Raw genomic sequence first — 15,221 nt, forward strand, 5'->3', positions numbered from 1 at the left:
TAACTAAAGGCTATTGAAGTTAATACTACTCAATTTTAGATTTAGTATAGTAAAAATCAGCATTCAAAACCAGTAAGATTTCAGTTTCCTTCTTGCCTTCACAAGGGTACCACAGAATCTGATGATACTGCTATAGGAGTTGGAAAAGAACTGAAAGAATTGTGTGTAACTCGGGTTAAGCTATAAAGCCAGTTGCTTTGGGTTTTCATTTTTAAAGGTGTTATAGATCACGGAATCACAGAATGGTTGAGGTCAGAAGGAAGCTCTGGAGATCATCTAGTCCAACTCCCTTGCTCAAGCAGAGTCGCCTAGAGCATGTGAGACAGGGTTGCCTCCAGGCAGGTTTTGAATATCTCCAGAGAGGGGCAGACTCCACCAGCTCTCTGGGCAACCTCTTCCAGTGCTCTGTCTCTCTCACAGTGAAGAAGTTTCTCCTCATATTCAGACGGAACTTCCTGTGTTTCAGCTTGTACCCATTGCCTCTTGTCCTGTTGCTTGGCACCACTGAAAAGAGTTTAGCCCCATCCCCTTGACACCCTCCCTTCAGATATTTTTACACACTGATAAGATTCCCCCCTCAGTCTTCTCTTCCCCAGGCTGAAGAGGCCCAGTTCTTGCAGCCGTTCCTCAAAGGTCAGATGTTCCAGTCCTCTAATCATCTTTATAGCCCTAAAATAAGAGCCCTAAGATGAATAGGAACCTATTCTTTGTTGTTGTACAGCTATTTTAATAAAAGCCTCACTGTAACAAATGTGATTTCAGAAAGCCGCTCAAGAACGAGGTCAGTCAAACCCAATGTTTGCTTGATGCACGGTGGAATACTAGTGCATATCTCCTTCTGTATGTCTTGTTCCTAGCCTTGCTACCTGACATGGTTCTTGACTAGCTATGGTTAAATATATGTTAGGCCTGTTCTTTGTTTAGAAGACTAATTAGATCTCATATATTATATCAGCACGTTTTCTGTAAGTGTCTTCTATCATCAGAGAGTAGGTTTGCTGGTAGACCTTACTCCCCTGAGAGGGCAAAGCAAAACTTGTAAAAATGCAAGCATTGAAACTAATGGCTTTGACTAGTAGAGTGGAGTATGTCCAAAGTCACCCTTTTGAAACATAGATCCAGTTACATCCAAGCTATGTTTTCTCATTTTATTTTCTCATTTTTATCTTCCAACATTTTGATCCACTGTTGTTTCCATATTCCTTCTACGTATTACCTCTTGATGTTCTCTTCTTCCCTCCAGCCCATTCAGCATTTTTAGATATCTAACTGCAGAAGATATTCATTTTTATTAAGTTATCACATTCACTCAGTGGTTGCTGCATTCAACCAATAGTCAGACTTTTTAAAGTAATCTTACTCCTGTATTTGAAATCTAAATGTTTATCAGCTCGGGCACTAAATTGCATTATTTTTCCTGCTGAACTTCTACATGAGGTTTTTCTATACTGTTCTGTACTCCCTCTTGTTAGGGAGAAATGCTTTGTTCCCTTGTAAGTGGCTGTTCTGTTGCTTTAATTCTAACCCAAAATTGTTTGTTTTCGATTAGCACTGTCAGTCAGAAAATAGTATTAATAGAAGATCTGCTGTGGATAAAAGGTAGCAAGGGTTTTCTTTATGCCATTGAAATTTCTGGGGAACTGGGGGTGGGAGGTAAAGGAGCAATGCCTTACTAGTTGCAGCTGATTGATTTGTAATTTCCTGGTCTCTGTGTAAACTAGATAGGATATGCTCTGCTGTTACTTTGCTGTTGGCTTAAAGTCTTCTTGCCAATGGAAGGTTAAATGTGGTGGGATTCTGCAGTGGGATTCTGCTCCAATAGGTTCATCTTCTTTGCTCTTGCGTCTGAACGAGAATATTTGCTCTCTTTTGGGCAGGGTTACACCTGTGCAGAAGAATGCCTTGCAGCAGTGGTCTGGCAGATTTTTGTCATTTCATATGTAAGTGAAAGGCAGAGAGCATTTCAGAGAGCAGTAGCTAAGAAGTTATGCCTTTATTTTATGCTACCTTGGTGTTGGAGGTTGCCACTGCCTGTATTAATATGTTGTATAAGCACTCCTAATCTGCTTCAGTGGATACACACATACACACACACACGGAGGTGTATATACGTAGGCTTCAGGGTTAATTGGAAAGCCTGGCTCTGAGCCACCTCTGGTTTTAAGTATTGAAATATTGCATACATGAGTGTTAAAATATTAAAGAATAGTGAACTAGACTCTATTTGCTTGGCTCATTTGAAATCAAAACTGATTTATTTTCTTACAGGTAGAAAACCTATTCCAAATGTGTATTTCAATTATTTTTGTATTCTGGTGCTGTAACCAGTATGATAACACAAGTAAACACAGTACAAAGAAATTTTCTTTCTTATTGAAAAGAACAATAGCACATTAAAGAAAATGCGAATAATGTGTATCTTAGCTACAGACATTAGAGTTGATTCTCCTGTCTTATAGTTGTTGTTCCAGATTTGGAAATGTTACATGCAGAATTGATGCGGTTTTTGTGATACCTTGGGTTAAAATCAACCAAACAACAACAACAATTACAAAACAACTTTCTCCTCAATCTTCCTTGAATCCAGTAACACTGTTGTATGTGTTTGGGAGAAATTTTGATAAGTAGGAGGAAAAACAGGGCAAATTATAGATGTCTTTAAGAATGTCCCAGTTCCAGTATTGAGATGTTCCTTAGTTACAAACTTTTTGAAAGGATTTCTTCTTTTCTTTCTCTCTTTTTTTCTTTTTCTTTTTTTTTTTTTTCCCTCCCCCTCATCTCAAAGTCTGCTTTTGGCAAAAAGTACTCTTTGTTCTATATCACACTAGTGATAGAGTTGATGAGATGATATCATCGGGAAAGTATAAATATCCTTTAAGTGACACTATATCTTTCAGCTACAAATCCTTATGTGTACTTAAACAAATTAATGAATATTTCCTGTACTTTTTTCTTGCTTCTGTTCTATTATTTTTGGACAGATATGTATTTTTTCGTTGCTGTAGCATGCTGAAGTGAGGAAAGTACATTCCAGTACTGAATTCCTACCCTACACATTCTTTTCCCGTGGGTTTGCTGTGCTGGAGTGCTGGTTGTGAAAGGTTCAAGAGTGCTTTGTTTTTCAGTTTCATGTTCTCAGACTATTCTTTGTGTTTTGATACTTGTGGAAATTTAACCTCTTATTACTAAAGTGGCAATATTCTGACGTTTGCCTTAGTGCTTGTGCCAACCATTTAACAAGCAGGCATTAAAAATGCAGCATGGCATTGGCAGCGCTGTACATTGCAATGTCCTGCATTGGCCCCTCTTGCCAGGTGCATGAGACAAGTTGCCAGACATTTGCCATAAGTCATAGTTAGCCACTGTATGCAAGCAAAAAAGAAATGTTGATTTACTGTAAGAATAAGCTACCATAATTTTATTTAAATTTGAGCTTTGAGCACATAATCTCTATTTTCCTTGCTCCCAAATGAGAAATGTAGCACTACTGCTTGTTTTTTCTGCTCACTGAAATAAAAGTATAATATAAAATGACGTTTTGCTACAATAGCATTTTTTTTGTGTGTGCTAAAAATAAAGGGTTTCTTTCGCATCTTGAACGTAGTTGTCTTTGTGCTGCATTTGGATTTTTGCATCAACACCAACCCTCAAATAGGAACCATTCCTGGCTTTTGGAGGCAGTTTTTTTTTATAAATACCTCTTTTTGTTATCAGTCATGCTAAATTGATACAGATTCAGATACTCTTTAGCAGTTTATGTTTTTCTGTCTTGATCTGCAGGTCCTTTTGGGAATACTAGCTTCAGTAAATAGTTCCAGAGTATTTAAACTTGCAACACTCATAATTTCTTTAATATGTTTATTCCTCAAATAATATGAGAAAAAATAACCTCTGTATCTTTATAACATTGTTACCTTTTTATAAATGTGCAACAGGTTTAGTTACTGAATTGGTTTTGGTGTAAAGTTCTCCCCTGAACCTGCCCAGTTGTGCAGGACCTGTTTCTTCATTATCACCTAAACTTTTGGTATGCAAAGTGATGTGTGAAATCATAGAATCAGTAAGGTTGGAAGGGACCTCTGGAGATCATCTAGTCCAACCTCCCTGCTCAGCAGGGTCACCTAGAGCATGTTAGACAGGGTTGCATCCAGGTGGGCCTTGAAGATCTCCAGAGAAGGAGACTCCACCAGCTCTCTGGGCAACCTCTTCCAGTGCTCCGTCACTCTCACAGGGAAGAAATTCCCCGACACAGTCAGGTGGAACTTCCTGTGGTTCAATTTCTGCCCATTGCCTCTTGTCCTGTCACACGGGACAACTGAAAAGGGTTTGTCTCTGTCCCCCTTGACACCCTCCCTTCAGGTACTTGTGCACATTGATCAGATTCCCCTTCAGTCTTCTCTTCCCCAGGCTGAAGAGGCCCAGCTCTTGCAGCCGTTCCTCATAGGGTAGATGCTCCAGCCCTCTGATCCTCTTTGTAGCCCTACGCTGGACTCTCTCCAATAGCTCCATGTCTCTCTTGTACTGGGGAGCCCAGAACTGGACACGGTACTCGAGATGAGGCCTCTCCAGGGCTGAGGAGAGCGGCAGGATCACCTCCCTCGACCTGCTGGCAACGCTCTTCCTAATGCACCCCAGGAGACCATTGGCCTTCTTGGCCACAGGAGCGCATTGCGGGCTCCTGGTCAACTTGTCATCCACCAGGACTCCCAGGTCCTTCTCTGCAGAGCTGCTTTGCAGCAGGTGAGCCCCCAGCCTGTCCTGGTGCACGGGGTTATTTCTCCCTAGGTGCAGGACCCTGCACCTGTCCTTGTTGAACTTCACAAGGTTCCTCCCCACCCAACTCTCCTGCCTGTCCAGGTCTTTCTGAAAGACAGCACAGCCCTCTGGTGTATCAGCCGCTCCACCCAGCTTGAGATCATCAGGAAACTTGCTGAGGAGGCACTCTGTTCCTTTGTCCAGGTCATTGATGAAAAAGTTGAACAGGATGCGATCATCAGCATTAGAATTAGTACAATATTTGTTCATTTGTAATTATTTTATTTGGACAGTGTAACAGGTTACAGCAGTATTTTCCTGCCCACACAGCAGCTTTTTGGTGGTTGTAACTGTCATTTTGTGTCCATAGCTAATGCTTTTCTTAGTGTTTTAAGTAAATTTGGAGTAGAGAGCCGCTTTGTAATACCTTAGCAGTAGCTTCTACTTCAAAAATCTTAGATATTTTAAATCTCCTTACACTTTGTATTTTTGTGCAAGATTGTAATCCTTTTTCACGTGCATCCTGTATTTCTTCCTCCATAACAGTCATAGTGGCTCTTCTTTATTAAGGAAGCTTGACCCTTCAGGATGCTGAATTCTGCAGGTTCTTACACTGTTAGTTGATACACTGTAATCAAGTCAAAAAAAAAAAAAAAAAAAAAAAGTACCAAAATACCCAGTGCACTCAAAAATCATACTTGAAAGGAGATGGAGGCAGTATAAAATTTAGGATTCATCAGTGCTCAGGAGGAGCAATGGCCTTCGTGACCTAAATAGCTGCTCTCTAAATCTTTGTAAAGGATCTGTGCTTGAGCTGGTTGTCAGCTGCATGTAGTTTAAGGACTACAAGTTGGCTAGCCATATACTGTAAATGGAATTTGAAGAAAGGAACAGGCTCTCTCCAATGGATGTTTAATAGGGTTTAATGCAGTTCATATTTTTTGAATGTTGTAGGATCTTGTTTAATAGAAAGCCCTGATTTTCTGCCCCAGCAGTGTGTTAAGGACTCTGAGATCTAGATTCTTTCTCCTTTACAAGGAGCTCTCTTCTACTAATCACAGAGGCTTTTACAACGGTTTCTCATCTACTTCTGAGTCAGTGATCCTGCCTCTGGAGCCTGTACGAGAGCAATGATGCTTTTATTCTACTCTGTTGAGTGATGTAAAGGTGTTTTAGGACATAGTGAGCAAAGTACCATTAATATGTAGGCCCTCTTCTGACACTGCCTGTGAAATTGCTTGTTATGTAGATACATTGAGACACATGTACAAGTGATAGGAGCCTGCTCTTTCACTGGTTTTCCAAAAAAAAAAAAAAAAAAAAAAAAAAAAGCATTGTATCTGACACTGTTTTCAAGAACTAAAAATCTTTGTATCAGAATTTTCATACTGTTGAAAAAATAATACTGAGATTCACAAAGATACTGCTGACTGCATGACATGAAGCTTCTTAGCAGCTTCTACGTGACACTTGAACTGATGGTGAGTAAGCGCATCTAAAATACCTTTTTTCTTCATCCAGGCAGTTGCTGTAGTCACAACATATTTGGTGCTCAAACAGAAGATAGTCATTGAAATAGTTAAAAAGACACCAGACCATAAAGTAATATCTTAATTAAAATGATATATTTTATTAAGAGGCTTAAGCCTTGTTTTATTCCAAATTGTCAGCTGAGGTTTTGCTTGTGGCTTTGTTTTAAGTAAAATGAGAAAGCAGTGTTCTCTTTTGGGATAAGTTCAAAAGACCACATGTTGGTGTGAAGGTACATTTCTAAGGAGCTCTCTTTTAGATTCCCTTATCAGTTTTTGAGTAGCTTCTTGACTCACTACAAAGAACTTTAATCCTAAGTCCTTCAAATATATTCTGAATACTTCAGAGAAGTAGTTTCTTTCAATTTTTTTGACTTTTTTATTTATCCATAAGACTGGGGAACCAACTTGCATATATTGATGATTTTGGAGCATGTTTAATTAGTGCAGTGCCCTTCCTGGCTGCAAGCCTTGAACTAGGAAGAAGCGTATGTTTTCTTGATTTCATCCTTGAACTATGCATGTCCCTGGTTTTTTGTCACTAAACCATGTTAGATGAAATCTGTCAGCAATTTGTAGTACGTAAGTAAGAAAAAAGTAAAACATAGCACTTCCTGTATGGGGTAGGCTTAGCGATAACTTCTTCAGTAATTTCATATGGTAGATAGGAATACCTGAACAGAGGTACTCAGGTCTGAGGTCATGTGGATAAAAACATTGTGGAATTAGTTACACAGAGCAATAAGAGAAATTGTTGTGCCTGTTTGTAGTTTTCTAGTAAAACAAGTGTTCCTAATTATATAACTAACTCTAGATAGCTATAGGAAAAAATGTGTCAGGTCCCTATGAGGATAACTGATGTTTAAGAACAAAGATCAATTAAAGTATGTCTAGCCCCTTTCCGTTTGGACTGAATGTTTTAGCTATATGTAGATGTATGAGCTCCTTAAATAAGTAATTATTTGCATGGAGGGACTGATACTGCTAGAAATACAGCTGGCATTTCATGTATTGTTTGTACTACAGATGGCTTTGGAGAGCATATAGAGAGGTAGCCAAGGGAAAAGCAAGAGCCGAGATGCATTCGCATTACATTTCAACTATGCATTCTTGGGTGTAAGGGATGGTGCAGTTTTGGTCAATAGTAATAGCAATAGCACTGCTCTGAATGTCAAATGCACTGTTTTAGTATTGCCTTCTGCAGCTCTCTGCTGGAGATAGCCTGGGTTAGAGCTTGCAAGACCCATCTACAAAGTAAAACATCATCACCTTATGATTGTCTCCCATTTACAATAAGTGATCCTTCCTCTTTTGTATAATTTTAGTTCTTTTAGTTCAGCATAACATGCATATAATATTATTAAAATTCACCTGAAATAACAGGTTGAGTTCACTATCTAAATACTCTGAGATTGTGTCGGAAGAAATGCTCTGGAAGGATTGACAGTTACTTTGTGTGACCCTGGAATGAACTGAATTGGAGAAATGACTGGGCAGAGAACAACCTTTTTGCTGGGTTAGTTTTCAAGTGGATCCGTTCATTGTGCTGCCACATGGGCATAGCAGAAGGTGCAGGAATAAGCATGTTTGGGTGTTGTTGGATAGCTTTTTTTCATGCAGTGTTTCTAAAGCATTTGTTGTATTTACAGTTTGGTTATAGGCCTACTGTTACTGCAGTGTTCAGTTGGAATTGTACACCATTAAAAAAAAAAAAAAAGGCTCGCTGACATCTCAGACCAGAAGAAAGGGAAAGGAGGATGCTATTCAGCCCTGGAAAAATTACTACTTTCCTACATGCACATGCATTTATTCTGACCAGTCATTTCAAAGAAATTTGGGAGACTTCTTAAATAACTTGTGTTCTTAATATATGTTGTTCTGGGTCTGAAAATGGGCAGGTACTGCACTTTTGATAGCAGATCTGTGGGCTTTAGGGCCTTCAAAAGGAGTTTTGTCCTTGGAAGGCTGCTGAGCAAACCTGGAATTCAGTCCTCTTTGAAATATATATCCAAAGCAATACAGTTTCTTGATACAGTATTTTACTTTCAGGAAAAACTTGATACAGTGGCTCTTTCAGTTATGGATGGTACAATGTGTAAAGTACTAGTATTTTGTCAGCTTTTATACTATTTTCTCTTTAAAAGACTGCATTGTTGGGAGGGAAGGGAGGGTAAGGAATAGTATCTTAGAATGTTCTGTCTTAACATAAAAAAGGCCTTTTACAGGAAACTTTGCATATTTTGTGTCTTAAGGGTTATTTTGAAAGCTGCAACATACATAGAAACAGGATAGCAGGCTTTGAAGTGAAAGCATATGCCAATCCTACAGTAGTTCGGTGTGAAATCCATCATGGCCAGACTGGAGGAATCTATGTTCATGAAAAAGGAAGAGGACAATTCATAGAGAACAAAATCTATGCAAACAATTTTGCAGGTGTTTGGATTACCTCAAACAGTGACCCAACAATAAGGTATCAGTTTTTTCACTGGTATTTTACCATTTAGAAGAAGATTTGATGAGGAGGGGAAAAATGCAAACTGAATTCATATGTTTATAATGAAGTGTAAACATTCCTGTTTATATAAATAGGAAATTGCTGTCTATGTTCAGTTGAGCTATGTTTTCAGTTTGCATATATTCTTGGAACTGCTTTGTCTGCATATATTCTTGATCTGTTTCTCAAAAAACACAAAACTGTTGTTAAAGTCTGTTTCAAATATAAGTCCTGCATAATCCCAAGCACTGCATATATATTACAGTATCGTACAGTGTATTATAATCATTTTGTAACATGCATACTTCTATTCCTTAGGGGCAATGCAATTTTTAACGGGAATCAAGGTGGTGTTTATATCTTTGGTGACGGAAGAGGCCTTATTGAAGGAAATGACATTTATGGTAAACGAATTCACTTACTTCACCTTGAAATCAAAACAGTTGAAAATTTGAACATTTTACATACATAACAATTGAAAAATGAACATATATAAGTTCATTTAACATCATATAACGTATATGATTCTTGCTAACAGGTAATGCATTAGCAGGAATACAGATTCGAACAAATAGCTGTCCCATAGTTCGACACAACAAGATTCATGATGGTCAACATGGTGGAATTTATGTGGTAAGTATTACCTACAAATAGGCATGCAGATCTATTTTATAGTCATCTAAACGTTGGAAAAGAGTACTGTATATAGTGTTCCATTATAATGGCTGATGAGACTGAATTACTTATGTTATAAAATAGGTTAATTGTAGTATGTTGAAACTGAAATTTAAAAGATAGAGTCTTACAGACCTAGCTGAATTTCTTTTACGAAGTAAAATAGGATAGCTGGCAGAATTTCGCCACTTTTTCTGAAAAAAAGCATTTAAAGGGCTTAGCTTTGATAACAGTTCATTGTTATTTTTAAAAAAATAAGCTTAGAAATCTGTTGAGCTTTTGAGAGTATAATGCATTTACCGTTAACGTCAATAATTATTTTTTTCCCTCCAGGATGGTACACGTGTAGCTCGCTGTACAGTTGTGTATTGTAAAACTGAGGAATAAAGTGTAGATTTCAGTGTGTGCAACCAAGGGCTCTGCTAATTGAACTGAAGGAGCAGTCAGGTTGCTGTATACCATGTCAGATTTTGTATAGAGGAAGATGTGCATATATTTCTACTAAAACTTACCTAAGGTTAAGGTCATGCCACAGATGTACACCTCTGTTTGCTTGAGCTATGAGCGTAAGTCTCCCCTATCTGAGAATACTTTTGTACTTTTAGTTTTATGCACAAACATGTTGGTTACCTTAAGTAACATGCCAATTGCTGTCAGTCAGGTGGGCAGAAGTGGGTGTGGTTTGAAGTGCCAGATGCCATAGCTCTTGTCTGAGTACATGTGGCTTGGGGAGTAGCTCTTCTAGCAACTACTAGCAGAGATTTGCAAATACTACTGTAGAGCTTGGAAATATAATGATTTACATGCAGAGTATTCTTAATTTTACAACAAACATTCGAAATCATGATGCAGTATTATTAATAAAATAGTGGAAGTAAGTATTATATTTAATAGATAAGAATATTGTATCTTAATATTATTAATATCTACTATCTTAATAGATATCTATTATCTATTAATACTTTAATAGATAGAAATTTCTTTCCTACAGTAGAAATACCGTGTTGGAGCCAGAAAAACAATATTTGCAGTTAATGGTTTTACTCAACTCTTGAATTGTCTTGTATTTAGCATGAAAAAGGACAAGGTGTGATTGAGGAAAATGAAGTTTACAGCAATACTTTGGCTGGAGTCTGGGTGACAACAGGAAGCACTCCAGTATTGAGGAGAAATAGAATACATAGTGGGAAACAGGTGAGTTTTGCTTTGCATGTTGAAAAGAAGACAAAAACCAAGAAAGCTGTTCCATGTTCTTATTATTGTTATTACTGTTATTACTCTGAAACTAATAATTTATTTTTTATGTGCTAGGTTGGAGTTTATTTTTATGACAATGGACATGGCGTATTAGAAGACAATGACATCTATAATCATATGTACTCAGGGGTTCAGATCAGGTAAAGTGTATTTTGATTTTATGTCTAAACAGACAGAGCTTGTGTTTTGCTCTTTTTTGTGTGTCTCTTTTTTTCTTTTAATTTTTTTTCAACTGTTCCTGTCACATTGTTTCTAAAACTTCTTTGAAATCTCTATGTCTGAATAGCCATAGCTTCAACTTCGGAGTCGTTTCTAGTTCAACCTGTCTGGACTAGAATGTGTGGCCATTGAGAAGCACATAATGCTAAAATATGATTGCATGTTTAGATGTGGAGTATTTTATTAAGGTTTGCAAGCAGTGAGATCTGTTGGCCACTTACCACTGGTGTGTGTTACATGTTCGGCCTTGGGAAATAGTAAACTGCTTTAACATTCTTCTTTGCTTATGTTTCTCTCTAGAACTGGAAGCAACCCCAAAATTAGACGCAACAAGATCTGGGGAGGTCAGAATGGTGGTATTCTTGTTTATAATTCTGGTAGGTCTGTCTTCCTCATTTATCAAGAATTGTTTGTCTTGCAATATTATTGTTTCTGTTTATTACCCTTTTGATTTTTTTTCCCCTCTCCTTCCCCCTCCTCAATTTTAGGGCTTGGATTTATAGAAGACAATGAGATTTTTGATAATGCAATGGCTGGTGTGTGGATTAAAACAGACAGTAATCCCACGCTAAGAAGAAACAAAATCCATGATGGAAGAGATGGTGGCATCTGTATATTTAATGGCGGAAGAGGTATTTCTTTCCCTTACCGGTATATACTAAATACTCTGGATAAGGGTTTAATTTCAGATTAAGCTGTGTCTTTTTTAAAGTGCTCTTTAGAAATCTAACTCTTTTCTTCTGAAGTAATAAAGTAGTTGTTATACACTGATGCTTTTTAGCCTCAATTACGTCAGTAATACTGAACTCTATGGGAGACAGAGGTAATTAATCTCATACAAGAAAACTATTGGATTGCTGCTTAGGATAGTCCTTTTTTGTAGGCTTTGCCATTTGACTGAAGGACAAACATTTATTTAGTCATCTAAGTCAAATCTTGCACCTGAATATTTCAGGTTTGCTGATGTCAAGAGATTTAAGAAACAACCCAGGTTTTTAAGGGTTCTTTCGCACAAATTTCAAAATAGTTCTTCTCTGAAATTCTTTGAACATTGTATATCCTGATATCAGCTTCTGATACTTAGTAGTTAATCACTTGCTATTTTTTTAAAAAATAAATACATAAAATAGGAAGGTCAAAAACTTAGTGTTTCCTCAAAAATAAAGGAGGACTTAGAAGGATCGCTTGTGGGTTTGCTTAATGGAGCATGTTCCCAAATTGTATTCCATGTATTGAAAAAAAAAATACTCTTAGATGATTTTTACACTGAGATCGACTTTGGGCTTGTATTGCTGGTAACTTCAGTGCTTTGAGTATTCTCCAACTGAAAGGAATTAACAGGATGATGCAAGCGATCTTTTGGACATTTCACAGAATGAATAGGGAGATATTAACAAGCAGAAATATTACATGTGTTGATTCTATCATAGGTCTTTTGGAAGAGAATGATATCTTCAGGAATGCTCAAGCTGGGGTTCTTATCAGCACCAACAGTCACCCTGTGTTAAGGAAAAATCGAATATTTGATGGATTTGCTGCAGGTTTGTATTGTTTAAATAAAATTCTAAAGTGTTAGAGCTTAGAGAAAGCCCTTCACATCAGTTAACTCTGATTTTCTTTACTCCACAGTATTTAGGAGTTCTTAACAGAGACCGGGATGCTCTTTAACATCTCATTTGAGAATTCAGAACTGTAGACAAAATATATTTATAGTAGTCTTTGGAATTACTAGTCTGTTGAGAAACAACACATATTCTGCCTTCCCTTGTTTTCTGTGAAGTACTTTTTCATAATTTTATTTTAGAAGTAATTGAAAAAGCTGTCTAGTTGATCTGCTAGATCTTGTTTTAAAATCAAGGCAACATAGCACAATATATGCTATATGTATTTGAGACAAATTTAACCATCTCCCAAATGTGAAAAATTATTGAAATGAGCATTTTTGTTGACTCCAAAAGAGATGAAAAAATGAATTAGTAGTGATTTTTGTGCAGTTTATTGTTTAATGGTGACACTTCTGTAAGTCTTGCATTCCATTCCATTGCAACTAAAATTGCATTCTTGAGTTGTCTCCCATCTTTCTTTCAGAAGAAGCAAGTTTTCTGAGAAGATCCCTTAAAGGTGTAGTTTCTGTGTGTAGTGGGGGGAAGGATAGGTTGCTGTCAAGAACAGTCCTGGAGATATGACTTGGAAGACACTGGTTAATGATAAAAGCTAAGATATAAAAAGGAAAGATTTTTAGGTTCCCATCTCAAACTTTTTTAAAGATCTTTTAAAGAGGGTAAGGTGTGTGCACAAGAACTTTAAATATACATGAAGATGACAGGTGAAGCACTCAAAAATCATGTCCCTCTTGAAAATAGAAGTACTATTTTAGCAAAGAATTATATTGTCAGATAAATTGTTTCTTTCTATCAGAAAACATGCATGCCAGTTGCAGGTTTTTGAAAGGATTCAGTATAAGTACTTGAACTTCAGTTTTGTAGCAGATTACAAAGCAATTTCTAGCTATGTCATTTTACTTTTTTCCCTAAGTAGTTAAAAAAAAAAAAATCTTAGAACTAATGAGAGGTATAAATGCACGAGGACTAAAGATCTAATTTTTCGCACTCTTCTTTCTCTTTCCTATTTCCCTGACACACAAAAGGTATTGAAATAACAAATCATGCAACTGCAACGTTAGAAGGCAATCAGATTTTCAACAACCGATTTGGAGGTTTATTTCTAGCATCTGGTGTCAATGTAACAATGAAAGGTGAGTCTGAGTTCTGCTGCGTGTATTTGTTCACTTTGCATTTTTGGATTTGGTGGCCTAGAGTTTTATCATACTGTCTCTACCCTCCTCACCTCCTCCTCTCCTCTCTCCCCCTAATGTTTTGAGCTGCATGAAAATTCAGGGTTTTGATTGAAGGGAGTAAGACAAGCTAAGATACTACAGTTTAGACTAATGGCCAGAAGCTTTTAAAGGTAACTTAAATTTTTCTGGTCACATTAAAGCTCCTTTGTTAGCTCTTCTGTCTCAAAGTTGTTTGTGAACAGGTTACCTCTTCAGTTGGCCCATCTCAAATTAACATTGTAAGTTAGTGTAATGGAAAGTCTTTTCTCACGTGTCTGAAAATAAGTGTCCAGTAAAGAAGTGTGTTTTACTTGGCTTTAGGATCTAAAAGCATGACTATTCACAATCCCAAATCACTTTTTTAGAAAATAGTAAGAGCAGTTCACATAGACTTTAATGTATAGTTAAGGAACAAGGTACATGAAACAAAATCTTCTTGGAGCTTGGAGTGATGGTTTGAATGGCAGACTGCTACAGGAGGTTATTCTAAAAGAAAAAAGTTAACTTTGCAAGAAGCTTTTACCTGCTTGGATGTACTGGTTATATCCTTTCGTGTGTAATTCATTAGATCAGTTTAAAACTCAACCTCACAGTCTTTTTGGTCTGAGGAATGTACTATGCTGTCTGGGCATCTGCCTTGTAATCTAGCATCTAGGATTTGATAAATGCCAAAACTAAAATTCTGGCATGTAACTAAATGTTTGTAATGGTTCTTATTCTAATAAACAAGCAAACAAGACTATTGACCCAAGTATGATAAAGTTCTATGGGTTTTTGTTCCCCCAACAGATAACAAAATAATGAACAATCAAGATGCCATAGAAAAAGCTGTCAGTAGAGGCCAGTGTTTGTATAAGATATCAAGCTACACCAGCTATCCGATGCATGACTTCTACAGGTAACAAGTTCTTTTGCAAGTTAACAAGATTTTGGGGTGGTGGGGAAGAGTCACCTACCACAAGGATTTTTTAAATAAAACACCTACAGTATTTGTTATAGTAAATCCCCTACAACAATTGCCATGTCTCAGTTAAAGCACAAATGAATGCTGTTCCTCACTGGCAACCAAAGAGTAAGGTTAAACAAGTTCCATTGCCTTGACTTTACTGTGGGCTGGAGAAAGTCATGGTTATCATGAACCTGAGGTCTATAGGATTACATGAGAACTGCCCTTTCAAAAGACAAAAACGAAAGTATGCTATGAAAATTCAAGTCTGTTATTCATGTAAAATCCTTAAGTTTTACAATCTTATGCAAATCTTTAATGCCATTCTCCCCTCATCCCAAGCACTTTTCTCAGCTTATCAGTGTTTGATTCGTGCCTAATGTGATGCATTTTACTTCAGATGTCACACCTGTAACACCACAGACCGCAATGCCATATGTGTGAACTGCATTAAGAAGTGCCATCAAGGACATGATGTAGAATTCATTAGACATGATAGGTATGTTTCAA

General features: G+C 37.2%; 1 protein-coding gene across 2 annotated transcripts in view; it reads left to right on the forward strand.

Moving 5' to 3' along the window:
* FBXO11 (F-box protein 11) overlaps nt 1-15,221 on the forward strand; it is a 73,838-nt gene that overhangs the window by 57,201 nt on the left and 1,416 nt on the right. For both annotated transcript variants that reach the window (XM_062571717.1, XM_062571718.1), the window contains exons 12-22: nt 8,537-8,754; nt 9,097-9,182; nt 9,317-9,411; nt 10,525-10,647; nt 10,765-10,850; nt 11,230-11,306; nt 11,418-11,561; nt 12,360-12,470; nt 13,577-13,684; nt 14,555-14,663; nt 15,112-15,210. In XM_062571717.1, the coding sequence (XP_062427701.1) occupies nt 8,537-8,754; nt 9,097-9,182; nt 9,317-9,411; nt 10,525-10,647; nt 10,765-10,850; nt 11,230-11,306; nt 11,418-11,561; nt 12,360-12,470; nt 13,577-13,684; nt 14,555-14,663; nt 15,112-15,210 (1,256 nt within the window). The remainder of the gene's footprint in view (nt 1-8,536; nt 8,755-9,096; nt 9,183-9,316; nt 9,412-10,524; nt 10,648-10,764; nt 10,851-11,229; nt 11,307-11,417; nt 11,562-12,359; nt 12,471-13,576; nt 13,685-14,554; nt 14,664-15,111; nt 15,211-15,221) is intronic.

This window comes from Rhea pennata, chromosome 3 (genome assembly GCF_028389875.1).
Source record: "Rhea pennata isolate bPtePen1 chromosome 3, bPtePen1.pri, whole genome shotgun sequence".
Lineage (NCBI taxonomy): Eukaryota > Metazoa > Chordata > Aves > Rheiformes > Rheidae > Rhea > Rhea pennata.